Below are 25357 nucleotides of genomic sequence, written 5' to 3'. Positions count from 1 at the left end.
GTACTGTGGAGGTTATGAGCCATAGCATCTACAAGCTCATTACAGGATTTGAAGGCCTCAATGTCAGCAGAAATACAGCTTGGGGTGTTACGGATATGGCTGAGATTGCTGAGTTTCATAGCTGAAAGGTAACTTCCTCAGGGGCTTGTAATAGAGGGGCTGTACTAAGCCCAGGTAGTGGAGTGGCGTCTGTCAGCAACAGCCACTGTCACATGTGCTGTCCCGGAATCAAGCTTAGCCAGAGCTTCAAGTTCCTGCTTGGATCTGGTCATGGGTTTGTTGCTCTGATATGGGAGAACATCAATTTGTCGCAGCTTCTCCCCATTGCGGCAGAGATCTGACTGGTTGAGTAGCTCTCATGAAACAGGGTCTGGACTTCATTTAGTGCTTCAAGATGAGCAGTGTTAGGGTCTTGGGGACTACCACAACACTGGTGCGTCATTGAACAAGAGCCACGGGAACCCCATGGAGACCCTGTGACACAGCCGTGACGTCACCAACGCTACATAGATCCCACGCCGTCCATACGACTCACGTTGCTAAAAAGGAGGTGAAATAACGTTGGTGCGTTTAAAGAAAAAAACCTATGTTATAGTCCTAACTTTGCTGGCCGAACAACAGACTGTTTAACTCAACCCGTGTTCTGCCACTTTAACCTGCAGAAGGAAGATCACGGAACTCCCAGATTCTTCAAGTCGACATTCGCCGCCAGACGAGCGTCAGCTTGCCGCTTAACACGCCGACACAGCGGTACGGTCCCCGGTCCTAGGCAGGAGAAACTCCACCGAACAAGTCTGAATAAACACACCAACCACTACGAAGCCATCTCAAGTAAGAGGCTTTTGTCTGGGCAGAGAGAGGTCATAGTGTGTTTGTAACCTTGTTTGTTTTGTTTTAAGTTGAACTGTACTGCTACCATTACACACTACGTGATTGTTTGTTGTTTAGGTAGTATGGTTGAAATTGTATAATACATGTTTTCTTGATTTATGATATTATTGACTTTAGATCAGTATTGTTAGAGATGAATAAACTTATATATTAAACACACCTACACGAGTGAAAAGGCAAATTCACCACCGTTGGACAACGATGGAACGCCCAAGACCCTGGCATCCGTTTAGACAACCAGAACTATGTGACCTCAGAGGCACGTGTTGCCTACTGTTTTTTAGCATGTAAATTAAATACCTATTCTGCTTACATATGACACCCATGTGTAAAGAATGATTCATTTCCCTCCACCGCTTGTACTTATCTTAGTAATGCTAAATAAAAACAGCTAAGATACTCTTTAAATATACTAGTCTTATGAATTGTTAATACAGATGTTCCAAATGGACACTAGTGTATACTTATGATTGATCAATGATTATGATCAAACAGGTGGAATGGCATGAAACATTTTCCCTATGCTTGTACTGTTTCTATCGTCAGCCCGTTTGGTGGTTTGACCCTCTTTGTTTTCGTAGAGAACACGTGAAGGTTCCAGTTATAAACAGGTGATAAAAGACAGATGTGTTAGAGGGACAAGGCTCAGATGAGATAAGAGGAAGGGGCTGAATGGAGGTGTCAATGGGCAGTTAGAACCTGTTGACCAGATGTTTTAGTGTGAACTCATGCTGCCCCCCCACCCTGTTCTCAGGTCCTTTATAAGCTCTAGAGACGGGAAACTCTCATCTCGTCCTCCTGCAGACTACACTGCACTCTGTATGACGAGAGAGACTTCTCTGCACAGACAATCAATAATCCAAAGACAAACTTATTTTCTCAATGTTCCTTATTTCAGTATTATAGTACTCGCTGTATTCAATAGTTTTTCCACCACACTTGTTGCTCCCAAGCACAAAAATCACATCAAGTAACTACATTAGGACATTTAAAGTGATATTTTTAGTTCCATTTTAAGCATTTAAGGGTATTAGCCCTTCAAAAACAGCTTTGTTTTCATGGTGACGGTATTCAACGAAAGGTCAAAAGCTTTGTGGTCTGGCATTGTGAACATATTACTATTTTTGGGAACAAATCTGAGGCTGATCTGGTCAACCTGCTAAGAGAAGCAAGCCAAAGTCTAGCGACTGTAACTTCCTGTTGCCAGTAGGTGGCGCTATGATTATGATGTAAAATTGGCCCGTACGTGTCTTTAAACGTTACATTTTTAAAAGATCTGATGATGTGGAGTCGAGTTACATCAGTTTATTCTTTCACGGCGAAGGATCAAAATTCGCCGAGCCGCCACGTCGCCGCCCTTTAAGAACTTCTCACAATCTTCACAATGAAGCATTAAAGGTCTGAAGGCTTTTCTGACAACATTAGAGGAATCTGATTATCTGTGAGGAGGATGTAAAAGTACACAACCATGTAACTTTCTGTTGCCACTAGGTGGCGCTATTCTATGATTCTAAATTGTTATATAGATGTGTTCAGGGTCAGGATGTTACGACATATGAGAGATTTGGAGCAGATTGTACGGCCAAGTTACAACAACTTCCTGTTTCATGACGAATGGTGTGTTTTTGCCGTCCATGAATCTTTGAAAAAAAAAAAAAAGAATCACATAATTCAAAATGGCCAACTTCCTGTTGGGTTTAGGGCATAACTCTAAGAGGCTTTCTGTAGGTAAGTGTCATACAGCTAGGTGAAAAACAACGTGGGCGCTATCGAGGTAATCAAATAGGTCCTCCGCTCCGACTTCGTCGGTGCTTGGGCCCTATTTAAAAAATATATCCCAAAATGACCAAATCACTAGCTAGTAAGTCTCAGTATTCCCTATTGTACAACATTCAACAGACCATCATGTCCACAAACGTTCATTTACAAGATAGTAAAGGTGAAACTAACAATATTAATCTAACTAAATAACGAAACTAAACTAATCAATGGGAGAAAGAAATATCCCTAATATGCTGACTACAATGAAATCACAACGATAAAAAACTCTGAACAGTATCAAATTAACGGCTTCAGTGACATCATGATGCCTTCAGGCTCTGCTCAGTGAACATGAGTACTGGCTGAAGGTTCATCATAACGTTATCATGATGTGTTCACGTGTCATCTGTAAAATGTAGTTTTGGTGATAAACTTGAATAACTCCAGTAGTTTGAAGGAGATGTTTTCACGTTAATATAAATAGATATTAGAGATGAATTATGAGCTGTTTGACTTCCTAACACGAGCTCTAAACTCATTATTATACTTCATTAATAATAATAATGACAATAAAAATACAATCTTTTATTTCTTAATCATTTGAAGTGTGTGTTTTTATGAAGAAAAAACCCACTACAAATTACTATAACAAAGTAGAAGTACAACATTTAGTATTGTTGATGGTTTACTGACTTCAGAGAGTTGAAATGATTTTTGGGACGGTGAAAAAAAATTCTAAAATTAATATTACACATTTATGAATCATTTCATAACATCACTACTCCTCACATGGGGCTCCATCGTGTCGGGTATTTCCTGATGTGGTTGTGAGCAAACATCAAAGATAATTATCAATATTAATACTAATTGTCTATATTCATAAAAAGATTAATGCGTTCAAGCTCTAATCAGTAAATTGAGCCGAAGGTAAACTATCACGCTGTCATGATGTATATCCAGTTCAAATGTGTTCTTGTAAAATGTATATCAGATGAAAAACAGATGTTTTCACAGCAACAGGAAATAGATATTGGAGAGAGAATAATGAACCGTTTAACGAGCTCTAAACATCTTATTGTACTTCATTAAAATCAATAAAAATACTCTAATGTATTCTAAAATAACCACTAGAGATCACGACACAGTGAAAGCAGAACATCAGAGGTTGAGATGGTTGAAATTATTTCTCAGGACGGTGGAGAAGAGTTAGTCTGGTCCTTGTTTACCAGCTGCTAACTCATCATCAACAACAACAACAACAACAACAACAACAACAACAACAACAACAACAACAATCATTTCGGCAGCAGAAAACTTGATCAGGACATCTCTCGTCTTAAAATTACAATAATATAGTTTAACCCAAAATATCATCCTTAACAGTAGTTATCGTGACTTAACTTCACAAGAGAATCCTACAAAATAAAACAGAATAAAAATGTTGTGTAACATTACATCATCTTTATTATTATTGGATACATTATTTTATTCAAATACATAATAAGGAGGTTTATTAAGTAATTAGTATATTAGGTAACTACGTACATTTGAATGCAAGTACTTCACAATATCGAGGTACTCGACTACATTTATCTGACAGCTTTAGTTACTTCAGATTATTAACACTGAATATAATCTAATAAATGATGAAGTATTATTACAGATTATACTAGCAGCAGTACATAAAGTCATTACAATGAGCTCCGTCTTTAAAGTGATGAACACATTAATACTTCAATAATTATAACATTTATATTAATCTGCTTAGTGATTACTTTTGCTTTTCTGCATTAATTTAAGATAAAAACTAAAATATTAAAGCATCAATGGAGATAAGAGGTATTGACCCAATAAGATAATAAATATATAATAAATATATAATACATTCATTTATGCTTTTATTAAAATATTGATGTTAATTCAAACTATTATTCTATTAAAACCAGCTTCATTCAGTCATTTTAAGGTGTAAAGTTAAGTGATTCAGTTTCATACTGTTCATCTGAGTACTCTGTAGAAGTATTAATACCACAGTGTAGAAATATTATACGTAAAAGAACAATACTACCTATAGTAAAAGTGATCACTATGCAGACTAATATATATTATTGTGTTACTTTAAAGATAACTTTATGTACTGCTGCTAGTTTAATATGTAATAATACTTCATCAGTTATTAGTGGATTAATACTCTGAATCTGTGACGTAATAAAGCTGCTGATCGATGACGTCAGTAGAGTTAAAAGTATAAAGAAGAAGAAAATAAAGTACAAGTACCTGTAAGCAGTACTCCGGTAGAGTACTTGTGTAGTGTACTTGTGTACTTTCTAATACTGGTTCTAATAAACAAACACTCAGTAAAGACTCGAGCTGAAGACAGCTAGCTGTGGCTAACCAGCTAACGTTAGCTTAGCATCATTAGAAAGAAAACAAACCTGTTCTTCTTCTCGGCTTCATTTCGTGCAGCAGTTTCCGGTGTCGGTCCAGCTCCGTTCTGTTCACGGAACTAAACTCTGACGGTTTGTTGTTCTGCCGTTATTTAGGTTCAGCTAACGGTTCTCTCTGCTCACGAGAGGCTAACGGAGAAGCTAACGGAGAAGCTAACCAGCGGAAATACCAACTATCACTTCCGGGGACAGCTTTCAAAATAAAAGTGAAGACTTTCTGCCTGACCCGTAATGTTGTCGAACTTTATATTAAAGACGTAATATTGAAGCTGGTGTCAGTGTTGTTGTTTATTATATTATTGTTTCATGTTTAAGTCACAGAATTATCTTCAAAACAGACAGAACTACAAACACAAAGGGAACATGAATCAATAAACACATTAAAGGTTTTAATTTCTTCTTCTTCACTCCAGTCAATGATTCAATAGATAATGTCTGATTTCTGTTTTTAATTGTTGTATAATAATAATAATTAACTTCATTAAATAACAGATGTTGTAAAGTGCTTTAAAGGACAATAAAAGATCACTTTTGACAGAACATTTCAATAATAGTAAAATAATAAATGAGTTAAGTGGCAAAACAAGATGAGTAAACAATATAAATACGTGTGTATATACGTGCATACAAACAAACAAACAGATGTGCTCTCACACACACACACACATGAACATAAATACATTTATACAGACACAGAATATTGGGACCTTTATTTTAAAGTTTCAAAATAAACCTTGTGTCTTTCACAACATCAATATTATTCCTATAACAAAAACTACAATCTCTATTTATATTTTCTAAATGAATAATTGAACCTGTCATCAAACATTTCCTCTCATTCAATATAAAACAGCAGAAGGTTTTGCTCTGAAGACAGTTGGAGGAATTCTGTTGAAGTAAATAAAAGTCCTTTTTCATTTAACACACACGAACACTGTGGCTGGTTGCTGTGAGGGGACCTGATGTTTGATGTTTATTCTGTTTATTGTTTGGAACGTGATGAAAAGTTTGATTTTATTCTATCGTAACAAGAATCAGATCGTATGAATCACATGTAAGCCACACAACGACAAAACCTGTTTTTGTTTTTAAATAAAGTATTCGATATTTTGACGTGTTTCATTTAACAGAAGATCTGAAGGATTCTTTAGTGTGTATTTAATTCATTTAATCATTTAATAAACTTCATTTCCAAGTTCAACTCAAATATCTGCACATCAATGGTCTCCTCCTGGATTTTGTCCTGCAACACATTTTGGGGAATAAAAACTTAAAAATGATGAAAGAATAATAATGTAGTATAACCAGGAGACCGTTGCTGTGTTCAGTGATTTTGTTATATTTTTCATTATAGAAATAACGAACATTTCAAACACGTCTGAGTTACATTATTCGAACACTGAACAAACCGTAAAGTATCTCCACAGTAGTGAAATGGAATATACCATGATGCATAGAATAATGAAGAATAAAATGTGTATGAGGAGGAAGTTCACGGTTTAGTTCCCTCTTGGCTGTGCGCCAATGTAAATGCCATAAACTTCTCTAATTGTTTTATTCTGCTTTTACATCTGCGGGCATCTTGAAAGCAGCTGGAATAACAAGTTGGGGCTCCGCTTTGTTTCTTTAGTCTTCTCAAGACCAACTTCATCAAGTCCAAGTCCGAGTCCAGAGCACATCGAGTCCTGTTCCAGACCGTTAGAGTCGTTAGGATGGACAGAGATCATCTATAAACTATATTATAACATACATAAACAATATGTCAAACTCATCAATGCATAGAATTTAAGTTTGAGGACCTTTACAATCTTAACATTAAATTCATTAATGTACCTTGAATTTGACGTTTCTACCTCGGGACCAACACCAACACGCAGACCAGCCGGGACATTTTCATTTTTGATTTCTTTATTGACATTATAATACTGCAAACAGCACGGATACAGAAAGTAACGAGGCTCCTAAAACAACCATCCAACTTCAAACTTAGTGTCAAAACTACAGCGTTTCACCGTTTCTTCCTGGGATACGGGCTCTACGTGCATCAGTCCATTATTCCTTGTGATGCAGAATCTATTGTGTTCGAATACATTGAGCTCAGACAGAAAGAAAACAAGAGACGTGGACAGAAGTGTAAACTTGATGCAAACATTTTCTCTGATCATGAAGCCAAATGTCTCACTCATAGAACTTAGTTACATTCAGTAACCACTACTTTTTAGCAGTGACCCTGTGGAACTGTTTAATGCATAAAAGGGGAAAGATCAGCCAAGTTTCTGTGCATCTTCAGATGTGTCTGGCAGCCAAATCATTTCCCCACACTCAGTTTCATGGTTTCTCACCAGAACTAAATCCCAAAACCTGGAAACTAAATCTGTATCTCAGTGGTTAGAGCGGGTCGTCCTTTAATCTCAAGGTTGGCGTTTTAATCCACGGCACGTCCTCGACCGAGACGCTGAACCCCGAGTTGCTCTTCACAGCAGCAACCGCTCCTAATGCTTGGAATGGTTCGATACAGAGGTCAAATATAATCGAGGTACCTGAATGTATACGGCCGTTGAAATGAAGTTTGAGTTTTTGAAAGGGAATTACTTCATTCGTCAGCGTTTAAACCTGACTGAGGTTCTCTGGTCTCGTTCCAGTCATCACTGTCATCAGTCTCAGGTTCAGAAGAGTCTTCAGTCTTGTCATCAGGTTCTGGTTCTAGATGTTTATCTGTCTCTGAGTTCCTGTCTGGTTCTGGTCCTCCACAGTCCTCTCCATCACCTTCTTGTTCCATCTGTTCAGTCTGAGTTTGATGAAGCTGTGAGGACTGACGACTGACACATTTATGTGTTTTGAACTGTTGACTACACGCAAATGTTTGGTTACAAACACCGCAACTGACTTGTTTCTCTCCTGTGCGGGCCGCCATGTGGTGTGTCACACGTGATTTTATTTTGAAGTTTTTACCACAAACTGGCCAACTGAAAGGTTTCTCTCCTGTGTGGATTCTCATGTGTTTCTGTACGCTGAGCCTTCGTGTAAAGGATTTCTTACACACTGAGCAGCTGAACGGTTTCAGTCCTGTGTGGATTTTCATGTGTATCTTCAGATATTTCTTGGTTTTAAATTGTTCATCACACTCAGGGCAGCTAAATGGTTTCTCTCCAGCACTACATCTGGAACCACTGACAGAAACTTCATCATTATTCAGGGAGTTTAAACCTGCCTGAGGTTTTCTGGGCTCCTTCCAATCATCACTGTTATCAGTCTCAGGTTCAGATGAGTCTCCAGTCCCTTCATCAGTTTCAGGATCTTGATGTCTAAGTGGATCTGAGTTCCTGTCTGGTTCTGGTCCTCCACAGTCCTCTCCATCAGCTTCTGTTTCCATCTGCTCAGTTTGTCTTTGATGAAGTTGTGAGGACTGAGCTTCCTCTTCATCATCTTCACTCTTCACAGGAGTGAATAAGAACTTGATATCAGCCTCCTTCAGACCTTGAAGCTGTTCTCCCTCCTGACTGGTCCAGAGTTCCTCCTGGTCCTCTTTAATGTGTGGAGGCTCTGGATCCTCCTGGTCCTCTTTAATGTGAGGGGGCTCTGGGTCCTCTTTAATGTGAGGGGGCTCTGGATCCTCCTGGTCCTCATTAATGTGAGGGGGCTCTGGATCCTCCTGGTCCTCATTAATGTGAGGGGGCTCTGGGTCCTCTTTAATGTGGGGGGGCTCCGGGTCCTCCTGGTCCAGACTGGAGCTCCAGTCCTGCTGTTCAGGGGGAACCTCTTCTTTAACCACCAACAGCTGCTGGACGTCTGCAGGAAACAGGAAACACACATTGAGGGAATAACAGTGAGCGTATTCATTGTTTGATGATGGGACGGGTTCATACGAACACTGTACTGAACAGGAAAGAGAACCTTCTCTTGACTTCCGGTGGATAGGCGAGAAGATGGCTGCTTGATTTTGAGCTCCGATAGCAAATTAAAACGAGCCCCATTAACTCATTATTTGTCATACAAATCGTTGTAATCTTTATTGGAATGAGTGTGGGAACGAAAAACTAGAAGTCAAAAGAAACGTGAGGAAGAAGTAAAGAATTCACAGGAGACGACTGCTCAAAAGAAAACAGCTCGGCAGATACCACAAAGTGAATTCTTCTTTAAGTTTGTGAGTCCAAACAAGACAGGAAAACCAAACCTAAAGATCTGGAGCAGAACATTTACCAAAAGCTTTCTGCTAACTTCTTCTTCACATAAAGACAATTCATTCATGCGTTACTCTTATTTTGAAATCCGAATGTAGTATCCACCGTGTCTCTGTTCAGATTAAAACCAGACTTGTTTTGTGTTGTTTTTGTTGTAAATTCAGTTTTCTGCAGTGAAACTCCGTAGGAGAGGGAAATGAGCTGGTGCGCTTATGCGTCTCTGCCAACAAGGATTTCGTACATATTTCTCTCCAACGTGCGCTCACTGTGCAACAAACTTCAGCTACTTGAGGGGAAAAACACATCCGGCAAATGGAAGGGTGGAGGAATCTGTTTCTACTCCAACAGTGGCTGGTGTAACAACGTGACCGTGGTTCTGCTGTTCTCCTGAGCTGGAATCTTTCATCATGAACTGTAAAACCCTTTTACTCCCCCCGTGAGTTTGCTTCACTCATACTGGTCGGTGTTTCCATCCCACCACAGTCCAACGTGAAGCAGGCACATCACACTGTGTCTCTGTGGAGCAGACAAACCCGGGCTCTTCACTTATTGTCCTTCCATTTTATTATTTGATAATATTTTAACTTTTAAGCTATGGAGCTAAATCCAGGTCAAAAGTTTTGTTCATTTGAAGAAAAAAAAAAAGATTTGAAACCGAAAATATAAGAACTCAAATATGTGAAAGTGAAAAACGAAAAAAAAAAAATGTATTCAAAATAATTCCAGAACTGAATCAACATTATATTCAACCCCCAAAAAAATTTCATTCACTTCTTTTTATTTTGAATACATTGCTGTATTTTTCAATGTTCAAGACCACAACTTGAAATTTCAGGTTCAGATTTTTTTTTCAAATGAACAAAACTTTTGACCTGGATTTAGCTCCATATTAAGCTCCCTTAAATAAAAAAACACTTCAGTAGAATAACTTCATATTTTATATATAATTCGATTTCATATAATGTGCAACATGTTGTTTTGGACATGTTATATTAAATTAGACACATTATTGCTTAACTGTTGGACTCTTTGTGAGTTTTGGGCCATCCGAGCACCCGTACCGTAACACCACGAATAGACGAGCATTCAATTTCAAGCGGCGGCTCACTTGACCGCAGCGTTCAGTTACCGTAAAGTGTAGAATACAGCCGCTCTCCTGTTGTTCTGGCGGCTGATGTGCCGTCAGTTTAAACAGAGAGAAGAAGAAGTAAATAGAACCAACCTGCTCTGTGTAGCCGAAGCTGAGGGATGAAAACAGCGTCCAGTAGTTTCCGTTGTCGCTCGTTCTCCTCTTTGGAACGAGAAAGTTCCTCCTCGTACTCTGCTATCGTTCTTTCAAACACACCAAATATCTCTTCAGCAGCCGCAGTTAGTCGCTGGTTGACTAAACATCTCAGCATTTGGACTTTAGACATTTTCACACAACGACACAAACTGGTTCTCCACACAAACTCCGTCACAAACACCGTTTGCTCTCATCACACAGTCACTCTGCTGTGAAGTTAGCCTCAGTGAACAATACAGCTTCCGGGGCACATCCTTTGCTGACTTTCAAAGTAAAAGTCTAAAAGTCTTACTGAAATTACAGACTTCCTCATAAAAACCCAAACAGGAATACCTGCAAACTTGTCGCTTTTCGGCGAAATTCGCCGTTTTGAATCAAAGTATATCATCCACGTGAATCGTGTAGATCCGTAGAGTTGTTTTTTTGGGGGGGGGGGTCAACTGGCCAGCCAGCGTTTCTCAGGTTGGAGTGAGACGAGGAGAAAAGGTGACGTGGTGATCTTCACAATAAAGCATCTTTGATGTGACGTGTGGAGTCTCGGCCAATCCGCGTTAAGACGTCTACAGCGTCTTTCCCTCCGTTAAGTTTAAGTTCCGTTATGTTCCGTTACCGTTCAGACTTGCTTGTGAAGTTAACGTTCACTGCATGCGGAACTCTGTGGACTGTTAACGTTCGTCATTATCGCGATTTAGGAGGAAAAAACGTAACGTGATGAAACATGCCCCCCCCCCCGTGTTCCGGTTCAGTTCACGCGGTCACTCGTTAACGTTAAACCGGAACACCGGCGGATCTGTTAGCAGGTTGTTTGTTTTAACTCAAAGTAGAATGAAAGGCCCAGATACTGATGAGATGAGATCAAAGAGCTGCAGAAGAGGAGGCTGTTAGTGCAGCGCAGCTTGATGAAGGGCTGAGATGTGAAGGAGCTGGGTCTGGATAAAGGTGGAGCTGGGTCTGGATGAAGGTGGAGCTGGGTCTGGATGAAGGTGGAGCTGGGTCTGGATAAAGGTGGAGCTGGGTCTGGATGAAGGTGGAGCTGGGTCTGGATAAAGGTGGAGCTGGGTCTGGATGAAGGTGGAGCTGGGTCTGGATAAAGGTGGAGCTGGGTCTGGATGAAGGTGGAGCTGGGTCTGGATAAAGGTGGAGCTGGGTCTGGATGAAGGTGGAGCTGGGTCTGGATGAAGGTGGAGCTGGGTCTGGATGAAGGTGGAGCTGGGTCTGGATGAAGGTGGAGCTGGGTCTGGATAAAGGTGGAGCTGGGTCTGGATGAAGGTGGAGCTAGGTCTGGATGAAGGTGGAGCTGGGTCTGCTGAATGCAGCCTCTGTTCTAAGGAGATGAAGTACAGCAACACGGCTCATTGTCCTCTCATCACTGCAGACACTGTTCACTGTGAGGACCACAGCCTCTGTACTTCCGGTCCCAACAGTCCCACGTGCAGTTAAATCACAGCTGTTATTCTACTCTTGATAAGCTACCTTAGCCAGAGTAGATTATCATTTCCATTTAAATAATATAACTGGATTGAATGCATATTAATAGCAAATAGAAGATTGGACACAATCCTACCAGCTGTACAGTAACAGTGGAGTTAATATGAAGACGTACAGAAATGAAAACTAATCACTTTATCACAGGCGATGTTCTCGCTGCTCTCGCTGTCTTTGTTTTTATGAACTAAAACTTTTAAAGGTTAATAATAATAGAGCTGAAATACTGATTAATAACTGAATAATAAATTAGTTTTTTGCTTAAAGTAAATGTTTTATCACTTAGTTTTCTTCTCAGAGTTCACCAGAATGCTACATTTTAAAGCTCATATTTAACATAAAATGATCCAGGTATGTGTGAGCACATGGCGTCACAAAATATAATTTCAATAAAGGTTCAACATGGACCATGTTGTTACCATGTTGTTACCATGCTGTTACCATGTTGTTACCATGCTGTTACCATCTTGTTACATGCTGTTACCATGTTGTTACCATGTTGTTACCATGCCGTTACCATGTTGTTACCATGCTGTTACCATGCTGTTACCGTGCCGTTACCATGCTGTTACCGTGCTGTTACCATGCTGTTACCATGTTGTTACCATGTTGTTGGGGCATGAACATTTTTCTTCCTCCAGAGTGGGGCGCGACAGAAAAGGTTTGAGAACCACTGCTGTAGACAATGAGGAGTTAACAATAGATGCTGAGCAGGGCCAATAAAATGAAACAGAGAGGATGGTAGAACATCCTGAGGGCGAGATGATGGCTTTGCTTTCCTAAGTCCATCAGGTCTTGAAGGCTGATAGGCTGGAAAGAGTCCAGAACAGCAGCAGATTGAGAGGAGCTACATGTAGATGATCCCAGGCTGAACACCAGACCTCAGATATTAGTGCAACGTTCAATAAACGACTGCATTCAAAATTCAACATCGTTGAGATTTGTGTTCCTATCACAGCAGAAGTGCATTCAGAACTGATCAGCTGGACTCTGAGTCATCATGCGGGAGTGGAATGTTGGTTTCAGACACAAGGAGTCAGCATTTACAGAAAGATCAAAGAAAATACATTTATGATCACTGATCAGTATCCTCACAACGGACATGATCGACATCTAGACCCGGAGGGAACACGAGGTCCACGGTGTGACCAGAAACTCAGTGGCTGTACAATCTGTGGCTTCATTAATATGCAGATTAAAATCACCGACCATGAGCACTTTATCTAGCGTGATGATAGAGGTCAGAAAGTCACTGCAACAGGGTGAACGAGTCTGATTCTGACGGGAATGTTCACGGGTCAGGAGGTGGAAGTTAAGGTGGAGACTAAGGAGGGAGAGAGGAGGAGACCCACCCGTTTGAATAAATGTTAGGAAAATATATGTTTAGCCTGTGAAGTTAAAAACTATTTAAAACGATGAAAAGTCGGTTCACAACTTCGACTTGTTTCACCACATTGTTCCAGACAAACATATTCATTACGTCCATTTTGAAGATACTTTTTAAACGAGTTTTAGGAGAATTATTCGTCAATGACCCGAACACAGTTTCAGATGTAAATGAGTTTGATGTTTCTAGGCCGAAAAAACTTCAGTCAGATAACGAAATAATCTTGGATAGAAATATGAATAAAACAGATCAATGAGCTTCAGACTTAAAGATCTGAATTTAATCTACATTAGAACTGATGCTGGTGCTTCTGAAGCTCCTGTGTGATGACTGTGTTGATGTGTTGATAGACATTAATCAACGATACGACTCTCTGATTCTGGTCACTGCATTCATTCAGTCGTTTAGTTGTGTAGTTAGTCAATACATATTTCATTTATAAAGAAATTGATCATTTGATTAGTGTGTATGTGAAACATGACGTCCCTGTTCACCGTGACAAGAACTAGCGACTCTGAGATTCATATCAAATTTGAAAGTTTTCCTATTTTTCCAAAATTTGGTGGCGTCCGAAATGTAATCTTATATAAAATTCTGTTAAACTAATGGTGTCGTATCATCATTCTGTTAAACTCATTTATTGGTTTTGAAATCATAATTGAATGATAATCTTGACATATTTTGAAAGTAATTAAGTATTGTTTATTAAACACGCTAACCATAAGAGGCCGGATCTCACCAAATGATTGAGATAGAAGGATTATTTATTACCGCGAGCATTTTATTTATTTAACTTTAAATGAACCAAAAGAGAAACTAACTTAATCACAGATGTGGATCTCAAGGAGTCATTGGAGCATAAGGTCCAAAACCCAAATGTCAAAGCACTCTTCATAATATGAAAAAAATATGATGTTAGCTTAGCATAGCACATCAACTAAGGTACGTGTAACTTTACAATATTCACAGCTGGATGTCTTCTCCTCAGGAATGTAGATGCTCGTAAAACCAGAGAGGAGGTTCATGAACCTCGTAGCTCGATTCAGACACGACACCAGAGTCCAACTCCGTGACCTCGGGGTCAGTTTATCCATAAAAACATGTTTTTGACATCATTAATATCACATTTCATCGTCTTTCCGTCATCGTTCACTACAGACTGGATGGCGACATCGTTCCACTGAAGTTGGGTTTATCTACGCCTCAAACATTTCATCTACAGCCACATGAGCCGACTCACTGCTGACTCAGCACTAACGGATGCTCGGAGTGTTTACTGCTTTAATTAAAGAACTCTGTCTTCATGTTGAATGGACTTCTTTCTAGTCTTCTGACCACTCAAAGCGCTGTGCACTTCATGTCAACATTCACACAATCACACACCGACGGTAGAGGCCCGAGGCCCAAGTCAATGCTGGGGATCGAACCACCGACATCCTGATCAGAGCTCTAACTACCCGCTGCTTCACAGCCGCACCCCGAGATCAGAGATCCACTCGTATCAAAGCACCACCGACGGACCGACCAGAGCTCGGTCCACGGATCGAACACAGAACATAGAACATAGAACACAGAACATAGAACCGGCTCAGCGACGGTGTGAATGAGGAACAGCTTCATAAAACCACAACCGGTCGGACTAGAACCACATGTGGATTCTGTTCCACGTGTTGATGATTTATGGCCCGTATGACAATATCTGATCTTTATTCTCTCAGCCGTGTGGAACAGACCAGTGTGGTGGAAAAAACATTCAATACCGAGTGAGTCGGACAATACTGAATACTGAAACAAGACACATCGAGGAAAGACGTTTGTCTTTAAAGTATTTCTTCAGCGTCGTACTGACTGCAGCACAGACGCAGAGGACGAGCCAAGAGGCCAGTTTGTCTCCTGCTCTGAAGCCTCTCAGCACACAGTGGGGGGAACATCTGGTATTTACATTATCACTACTGATCAGCAGTGTCAAGCTCCCCATTGACCCCTCCGGTCACGCCTTCCTCTTCTGAGGACATGAACACATGAACACATGAACACATGTGTCTTTATTGCTCTGGATGATCTCTGGGAACCTTCACACCTAAACAAAGCAAAGGCAGAGATCCCATATGGTCCTGTTCCCTCAGTAGACGATCACAAGTCACACCTCTGTTAGTGAGCACCAAACACAAACTAATGTTCTCACACACTAACATTTCTATCACAGCTGTGAGCCAATCACAGATCAGAAGGCTTTAATAATTCAAAGCACTGACGTTCATGTTAGAAGAGTTTCTTCATTCAGAACGTTGACTCTTCTGATAAACATGTTAGTATTATATTTATAGAACTATTACAGGTGGATTGTGTCTGATTCTACTTTGTAAAATCATTATTGAAGAACGATAGACGGACTCCTTTCACACATTAACCAGCTTTTTAATGCAACTAAATATTGAGATTCAATCCAGATTTCTTGGTGTTTAGTCTTTAAAACCAGTTTGTTGTCCTTCATCAACACTCTGTGTTTTAAGAAGTGAAGAGAACCAACCTGCTCTGTGTGACCGAAGCTGAGGGATGAAAACAGCGTCCAGTAGTTTCCGTTGTCGCTCGTTCTCCTCTTTGGAACGAGAAAGTTCCTCCTCGTACTCTGCTATCGTTCTTTCAAACACACCAAATATCTCTTCAGCAGCCGCAGTTAGTCGCTGGTTGACTAAACATCTCAGCTTTTGGACTTTAGACATTTTCACACAACGACACAAACACCGTTTACTCTCATCACAGTCACTCTGCTGTGAAGTTAGCCTCAGTGAACAATACAGCTTCCCGGGCACATCCGCTGCTGACTTTCAAAATAAAAGTCTAAAAGTCTTATTGAAATTACAGACTTCCTCATAAAAACCCAAACAGGAAGTTAAATGATTGAATAGACTTTTTAGAGAATAACATACATGTATGTTCAAGGAGTAGAGGAAAAGAAACATATATGGAATAAATAAAGCAGCTCTTTCAGTTTTTCATGACTTTACTTTTATTATTAATTAGCGCCGACATGGAGTCACTGCAAACGTCAACGCTTTGATCTCTGTTGGTCAACCCACCAAAATAAAATTGCACACAATTCAATTGTTTACACAGCAAAAAAATACGTTTTAATATTTCAGTTTTGTGAGTGAACTGCTGCAGCAGAGTATTGTTGATCTGTATATTAGTGTTTTTATGTCTTACCTTAAAGTCCACCTCTGGATCTTTTATCTAAAACTCGTCTTTACGTCTTTCCCAACATGCCTGTAAAACTATTTTTCTTGGTTTGGGTGATTCTAAGATTTATCCAATAATTAACCACGATGTTATTTCTCTACTTCACAGGTGATGTTTTTACTGCACCTGTACAGGACTCTGAGGGTCCTGGTCTGGATTACATCTGGTTTCTGATGCTGAACCACGTGCTGTACCACCATAATCTAATCTGGATTTATCTGGTTTTGTAGGTTTAATGTGGTCTTTACATGTTAATCTGCAGTCATAGTGTCTCTAATATTTCTAAATCAGATTCAGCTGAAAGCCTCACAAAGAACATTACTTTCATTTTTTTTTAAGATGACAATTTAAATCCTCGTTCTTTTCCCATATTTCAACTTGTTTTCGTCCCTTCTCGCAGTTTTTCAACAACATGTTCTAAATGTCTTCCTTAAGGCCCCAAATCCTCCGCAAATAAATCACATTTCCAGATCTGGTGACAAAGTTCCAAAGATGACATTTATTGCATTATATATATATACACATATATGTGTACATATATGTGTAAACATACATATATGTGTACACACATATATGTGTGTACATCACACAGAATAGTAGAGGACCTACCACACCGAGTCCCATTTTATACCTCAATATTTCAGCTCACTTCTACCTGTCCATTTTATATATATATACATATATATATACATATATATATATATATATATATATATATATATATATATACATATATATATACATATATATATATATATATATATATATATATATATACATATATATATACATATATATATATATATATATATACATATATATATATAATGATGACCTTAATCTGACTTTTTTTAAAATGTATTAAAAAAGTTACAGTATAGTACGTCATAGAAAGCCATAGTATAGGTCATAAAAGGTCAATGAATAGTAAGTCAAAATAAGTCATAATATAGCATGATAAAAGTTTTAAAGAAAAAGACAGACAGTATGGTGTGTCATCAAAAAAACCTAAATATTCATCGTATAGGTCAGGGGTCGGCAACCCGCGGCTCCGGAGCCGCATCCGGCTCTTCGGCCCGTCTGCTGCGACTCCCTGAGGCTACATCCACATGAATACGTTTAATACGAGTTTTAACAAACAAAAACGATCTCCGTCCACACGGCGTTTCAGCATTGTTTTCGAGATCCAGACTAAAACGCCTGAAAACGAATATCACGTGACTATTCACGTACTCTGGGCATGCAGTGGGTGCCGGTGTTACGTCCTACTGGTTTCCCTTCCATGCGTGTGTTGTGTTCGCATAACAGCAGCAGCAGTGTTATTATCGCGTTAACACATTAATTAATTAACGGCGACAATTTTATCGAGCATTAACGCATTTCTTTTTTTTAATTATTATTATTATGAAAGTGCCTTGCTCACTGGCAGCGGTGGAGGAAGTCTTCAGACTACGTTGATGCAGCGCGTGGGAGAAGGTTAGAGAAACTAAAGCAACACAAGCTAACAGATGCTACAGAGACAAGCTAACAGATGCAAGCTAACAGATGCTACAGAGACAAGCTAACAGATGCAAGCTAACAGATGCTACAGAGACAAGCTAACAGATGCTACAGAGAAGTGGAGACACACTGCAGGTTGGTGTTGTGAAGATGTCGGTCTGAGGAACGTCCTCAAGGCGCGTTCACGTCTCGTTTGGTGTGAACGCACCTTTAGGATCAACCAATGACGTCACGTATGAGCCTCAAGACGCACCGTCACCAGAAGAACACACGAGTTGTGTTAAAGGAGAGACGACAACAGCGACGCGTCACAACGAGCACCAGCTGCTGCTCTCACTGGAGACTACTGGACATCGCTGGGTGACCTTCATCACCTCTGAGTTACAGCATCATAGTGATGAAGAGGAGAACACACAACACACACATTGTGATGAAACGTGTTGTTCATGTTGTTCATGTTCACACACTGAGCACAGAGAGAGAAGAGATAGAACTGCTGCTGTGTGAAGAGAATCCTGCTGTTAACAACAACCGGATGAGTTTAACGTGTTTACACCAAATGTTGTTGACCTTTAGTTCATAGAGCAGCACTTTAACATAAAAGAGCACAATACACTACTTTAGATTCATTATTGAATTTTGCGCATACCAATGAGATTAATCGCGATTAAACATTGTAATCGTTGCCCAGCACTAATATATACTCTTGACCTGCCATCTCCCCTTAAATATGCTCTGTGCCCCTAAAAAAACAACACTTTGTGAGTCTGTTAAGAGTTAAAGTTGTTTAGGAGCCTCTTCACATGTCCCACTATAAACATTGTTGTTTCCCTTACAGTGAGACCAGGACAAAAGAGAACCAAAGATCCTCAAAACAAATATCAGAGCAGTTGGTGGAATCACAAACTCAGCTTTCGCTGTGTTTATCATACGGTGGTAAAATGTCTAATCCCATCTGTCATCAGTCTTGTCAAATGTCTATCTGGATCTAAGTTCCTGGCTGACTCTGGTCCTCCATTGTCCCCTCCATCAGCAGCAACCAAATGGTTTCTCTCCTGTATGAGTCCTCATGTGTACCTTTAGGTTTCCACTTTTGATAAAAGTTTTCCCACACAGTGAGCAGATGAATGGTTTCTCTCCTGTGTGGATTCTCGCGTGTGTCTGTAAATTTCCTCTCTGTGCAAAAGATTTCTTGCAAACGGAGCAGCTGTAGGGTTTCTCTCCGGTGTGAGTTATCATGTGTCTCTTCAGATATGCTTTTTGCAAAAAGCTTTGACCACAAACTGAGCACTTGAAAGGTCTCTCTCGTGTGTGGATTCTCATGTGTGTCTGTAAATTCCCTCTCTGTGCAAAAGACTTCTTACAGACTGAGCAACTGAATGGTTTCTCCCCTGTGTGACGTGCCATGTGGAACGTCAGCTCTCGCTTTTGTATAAATCCTTTACCGCAAACTAAGCAACTAAACGGTTTCACCCCGATGTGCCGGGCCATGTGGTCTGCTAGATGTACTTTTTGTATAAATCTTTTCCCGCAAAGTGAGCAACTGAATGGTCTCTCTCCTGTGTGAATTATCATGTGTCTCTTTAGACATCTTGCTTTGCCAAATGTTTTCTCACACTCAGAGCAGCGAAATGGTTTCTCTCCAGCACTACATCTGGAACCACCGACAAAAACGTCATTATTCAGAGAGTTTAAACCTGACTGAGGTTCTCTGGTCTCCTTCCAGTCAACACTGTCATCAGTTTCTTGTTTGTTACATTGTGAGGTTTTGTCACTGCTGGATAGTTGTAAATGTGTATCTGGATCATAGTTCCTGTCTGGTTCTGGTCCTCCACAGTCCTCTCCATCAGCTTCTGTTTCCATCTGTTCAGTTTGTCTTTGATGAAGTTGTGAGTACTGAGCTTCCTCTTCATCATCTTCACTCTTCACAGGAGTGAATGAGAACTTGGTGATATCAGCCTCCTCCAGACCTTGAAGCTGCTCTCCCTCCTGACTGGTCCAGAGTTCCTCCTGGTCCTCTTTAATGTGGGGGGGCTCTGGGTCCTCCTGGTCCTCTTTAATGTGTGGGGGCTCTGGGTCCTCCTGGTCCAGACTGGAGCTCCAGTCCTGCTGCTCAGGGGGAACCTCTTCTTTAACCACCAACAGCTGCTGGACGTCTGCAGAACAGAATGAAGTACAGACACGTTACTGAACACCTCTCAGACTAAACTTGAAGAGAAAATAATAAAAGAGTGCAAACAATCAGATGTAGTCCAAAAATAGAGAATAAATTCAGCAAAAGAACCATTAATGATGGAACGTTTTCTCAATGAGTTCATCTGATTAACAACCGAAATGTAAACAACAAACAGGCTGAGAGGGAGGAAAATAAATCTTTCAGCTGTTACTTTCACTTACTTACCAATAAACCGTTCTCTCTCCAGCAACGTAACTATTCATGAAATGAAATCACGCTTTAGAATCCTCCTTAGCCCGGAGATATGCAGACACATTAACGGTTTATAAGAGAGGTAGGGCTGCAACAACGAATCCATAAAAATCGATTATTAAAAGAGTTGGCAACGAATTTCATTATCGATTCGTTGTGTTGCGCGATTATTACGCCACTCAGTAAGTGTCGGAGATGTTTGAGTGTTCAAAGCCCGGTCGCCTGAATACCGCAGCTAGGAATAACGGAACAGGACTCCGGGTCTATTTTGTGGGTTTTTCTCTGAACTGGGGCCGTGATTAAGAGGGACGGCCGGGGAACCTCACCCGACCCGGACACGGAGAGGATTGACAGGTTGATGCTCTCTGGACTCTGTGGTGGTGGTTCATGGCCGTTCTTAGTCGGTGGAGCGGTTTGTCTGGTTCATTCCGATAACGAACGAGACTCCGGCATGCTGACTAGTGACGCGGCCCCGTGCGGTCGGCGTCTTCTTAGAGCGACACGTGGCGTTCAGCCGCACGAGACTGAGCAACAACAGGTCTGTGATGCTCTTAGATGTCCGGGGCTGCAGCGCCACACTGATGGATCAGCGTGAGTCTACCCTTCACTGAGAGGCGTGACCCTCTGAACCCCACTCCTGATATTAGTCCACTTATTAAATTATTACTTTAACAGCTCAGGGACGATCAAGGAGCAACCTGTTTGTGCACTTTCTGAAGATTCTTTGCTCTGTGAATGTGCACTGTCAGCTCTGTTTTTGAATAAAGGGTTAGAAATTAATGCTTTTTAGTTTTTAGTTTTTTTATCCGATTCATCGATTAATCGAACAAATAATCGACAGATTAATCGATTAATAAAATAATCGTTAGTTGCAGCCCTAAAGAGAGGCATTGAACAATGCAGCGGGATGAAGCTCCGTGGAGAGAGAGACCTCATGTAGAGACGCCGCCGTTTCAGATCTAACTCGACGAATTAAGGGTTGAGAAGTAATCTGATGGATCTGAACCACGTATCGGAGGAGGGGGGGGGGGTACATTCTTTACACTCAACAGCTGAAGGAGGAGAAACGGATTTGTGAGTTAGGATTTAACCGTGGGACTAAACTCTTTGTTCACAAAGAAAGGAGGATGGAGTTTGTCTTTCAGTGATCAGTTCATTTGAGTTTAATAAGTGAAAGACTAAATAAATGTAACATGGATTATTTATTCAGATTGATTTTCCATCAGCAAGCTGGACACAAAGTCTCTGTTCAAGTCTTTGTGTCAAATGCTCTTTGTTACCCTGGAGGGTGCCGACCATGAACACTGTGATGCTCTGAGTCACATTAAATGTGATTGTCTCTCACTTATTAAACTCATTAAACTCATTAAACTCATTAAATTTATTAAACTCATTAAACTTATTAAACTCATTAAACTCATTAAACTCATTAAACTCATTAAACTCATTCAACTCATTAAACTCATTAAACTCATTAAACTCATTAAACTCATTAAACTTATTAAACTCATTCAACTCATTCAACTCATTCAACTCATTCAACTCATTAAACTCATTAAACTCATTCAACTTATTCAACTCATTAAACTCATTCAACTCATTCAACTCATTAAACTCATTAAACTCATTCAACTCATTAAACTCATTAAACTTATTAAACTCATTCAACTTATTAAACTCATTAAACTCATTAAACTCATTAAACTTATTAAATCAGTGTTTGAAGGTTTCTGTTCAGCTTAAACCAAAATGATGAATGACTGAATGATGAATGACTGAATGATGAATAACTGAATGATGAATGACTGAATGATGAATGACTGAATGATGAATGACTGAATGATGAATAACTGAATGATGAATGACTGAATGATGAATAACTGAATGATGAATGACTGAATGATGAATGACTGAATGATGAATAACTGAATGATGAATGACTGAATGATGAATGACTGAATGATGAATGACTGAATGATGAATGACTGAATGATGAATAACTGAATGATGAATGACTGAATGATGAATAACTGAATGATGAATGACTGAATGATGAATGACTGAATGATGAATGACTGAATGATGAATGACTGAATGATGAATAACTGAATGATGAATGACTGAATGATGAATGACTGAATGATGAATGACTGAATGATGAATGACTGAATGACGAATGACTGAATGACGAATAACGAATAACTGAATGACTGAATGACGAATGACTGAATAACGAATGACTGAATGACGAATAGCTGAATGATGAATAACTGAATGATGAATGACTGAATGATGAATAACTGAATGATGAATAACTGAATGATGAATAACTGAATGATGAATGACTGAATGATGAATAACTGAATGACGAATGACTGAATGATGAATGACTGAATGACGAATGACGAATGACTGAATGACGAATGACTGAATGACGAATGACGAATGACTGAATGACGAATGACGAATGACTGAATGACGAATGACTGAATGACGAATGACGAATGACTGAATGACGAATGATGAATGATGAATGACGAATGACTGAATGACGAATGACTGAATGACTGAATGATGAATGATGAATGATGAATGACGAATGACTGAATGACGAATGACTGAATGACGAATGACTGAATGACGAATGACTGAATGATGAATGACTGAATGACGAATGACGAATGACTGAATGACAAATGACGAATGACTGAATGACGAATGACTGAATGACTGAATGATGAATGACGAATGACTGAATGACGAATGACTGAATGACGAATGACTGAATGACGAATGACGAATGACTGAATGACTGAATGATGAATGACGAATGACTGAATGACGAATGACTGAATGACGAATGACTGAATGACGAATGACTGAATGATGAATGATGAATGACTGAATGACGAATGACTGAATGATGAATGATGAATGATGAATGATGAATAAGTGAAGGACTGACACTTCTTTAGTGGCGGATCGACAGTTTGAATCCAGGTTGTTGATCTTTACATAAATATATTCTCTTGTATTTCTGCTCACGTGGCTGTGACGTAGTCTCACTTATACATTCATAATCCCGCCATGGAGACGAGATGTGGTTTATAGATCTACAGCAATATGTTTGTGAATGTTTGTCGACAGCTGCTGCGCCCGGAAGGGGAACCAGTAGAGACGGAACACCGGATGTGAAGCATTTATATTTCGAGGAATCGAGGAAGGAAGCGAATCATTAAAATCAACCAGAGAAGAAGTAAATAGAACCAACCTGCTCTGTGTAGCCGAAGCTGAGGGATGAAAACAGCGTCCAGTAGTTTCCGTTGTCGCTCGTTCTCCTCTTTGGAACGAGAAAGTTCCTCCTCGTACTCTGCTATCGTTCTTTCAAACACACCAAATATCTCTTCAGCAGCCGCAGTTAGTCGCTGGTTGACTAAACATCTCAGCATTTGGACTTTAGACATTTTCACACAACGTCACAAACTGGTTCTCCACACAAACTCCGTCACAAACACCGTTTGCTCTCATCACACAGTCACTCTGACCAGCGCTGTGTCGATCACTTCCGTCCCAGCTAGCATGCTAAGCTAACTCCAATAGCTTTGTAGTCTACCGGGAGATGAGTCAGAGGAAACACACGGAGAGAAAAGTCCATTCAGAAGGTTTCTCCGGACACACAGAGACGGAGCTCACACACACTCTGTGAACACAACACAGAGACTCTAACAGGCGTGTTTCTGATAGACGCCATCTTGATCACAGACTGTGAAGTTAGCCTCAGTGAACAATACAGCTTCCGGGGCACATCCGCTGCTGACTTTCAGAATAAAAGTCCGCAAGTGTTATTGATGCATTTAGATAAATAAAGGGGAATTGTTTATTTATCAAAATCAAAATCATATTTTATCAAAGTAACAGTTGTAGCACAACAAGGAGGAGCCCATTGATGTGTGAATTGATTTTGGTTACATAACATTGCATGACAGTGAAGTTATTGAATATTGTTGTAGTATTTTCCACATCGTCTCGCAGACGGCCGCTCATTGAGAGCGATGCAGTTTGTCCAGCTCGGAGGAGTCCGTCAGACGGCCCGGTTTAATTAAATAAAGGTTGTAGCTTGTTGTCTAACTCATTACGGTTACACAGAGGTATCGTTTGTATTTTAGCAACGTTTCACTAACGATTTATTGAACCGGGAAGTCCGAATCTTTGAATATCTTTCCAACTTTACCGAACCACTGAAGGAGAAACGGAAACGGGAAAGGACATTTCCAGAAAAACTGGACATTATAAGAAAGGGTCGGCCAACCCAGCAGCTAGTGTGAGGAATTTAAGTTTTAGAGCATTCCTAGTGCTGGATGTTATATATGTAATAATATATATTATATATGTTAGTGTGTTTACTTGTAAGAGTTTAGACCAAGAGGTCATTTCATGCTGTAAGAGGAAGGTGTGAGGAGTCTACTGGAAGCGAATCAAACAAAGGAACTGGCCCCAAGAATGTAAGGAGGCGTCTGCCAGCGGGGGTTGGACCGAAGCTGGCTGACCTACTGTAGGTGAGAAGAACAGAACAATAGGTCATCGGCCCAGGAGGGGCTTACTGGATGAGCCAATCACTGAGCTGATCGATGGGCTCAGGGATGTAACTTTGGGGGGACAAGGAGCTGTGAATCCCAGGAGAGAGGCAGACTTCCTCGGGGCCATCCAGTGAACACACTAGTTAGCTGGGTGGCCTGAACGGGGTCTGTTTTA

The 25357-nt window shown here is 40.1% G+C and overlaps 1 protein-coding gene across 1 annotated transcript; it reads right to left on the bottom strand.

Annotated features, from left to right (window-relative positions):
• Positions 1–15427: 15427 nt before the first annotated feature.
• Positions 15428–24247, bottom strand: LOC306708502 (uncharacterized protein; the record flags this gene model as incomplete). The annotated part of the gene is made up of 4 exons (XM_079176344.1): positions 23877–24247; positions 19935–20333; positions 19794–19831; positions 15428–15442 (listed from the first exon to the last, which is right to left on the bottom strand). Exons 1-4 carry the CDS (start codon positions 24067–24069, stop codon positions 15428–15430), a joined length of 645 nt encoding a protein of 214 aa, XP_079032470.1. The 5' UTR covers positions 24070–24247.
• Between the last annotated feature and the right edge of the window lie 1110 nt (positions 24248–25357).

This window comes from Pholis gunnellus (genome assembly GCF_910591455.1).
Source record: "Pholis gunnellus genome assembly, chromosome: 16".
Lineage (NCBI taxonomy): Eukaryota > Metazoa > Chordata > Actinopteri > Perciformes > Pholidae > Pholis > Pholis gunnellus.
Note: the sequence above shows the minus strand (reverse complement) of the source record. Positions and strands in the feature narration are given on the sequence as shown.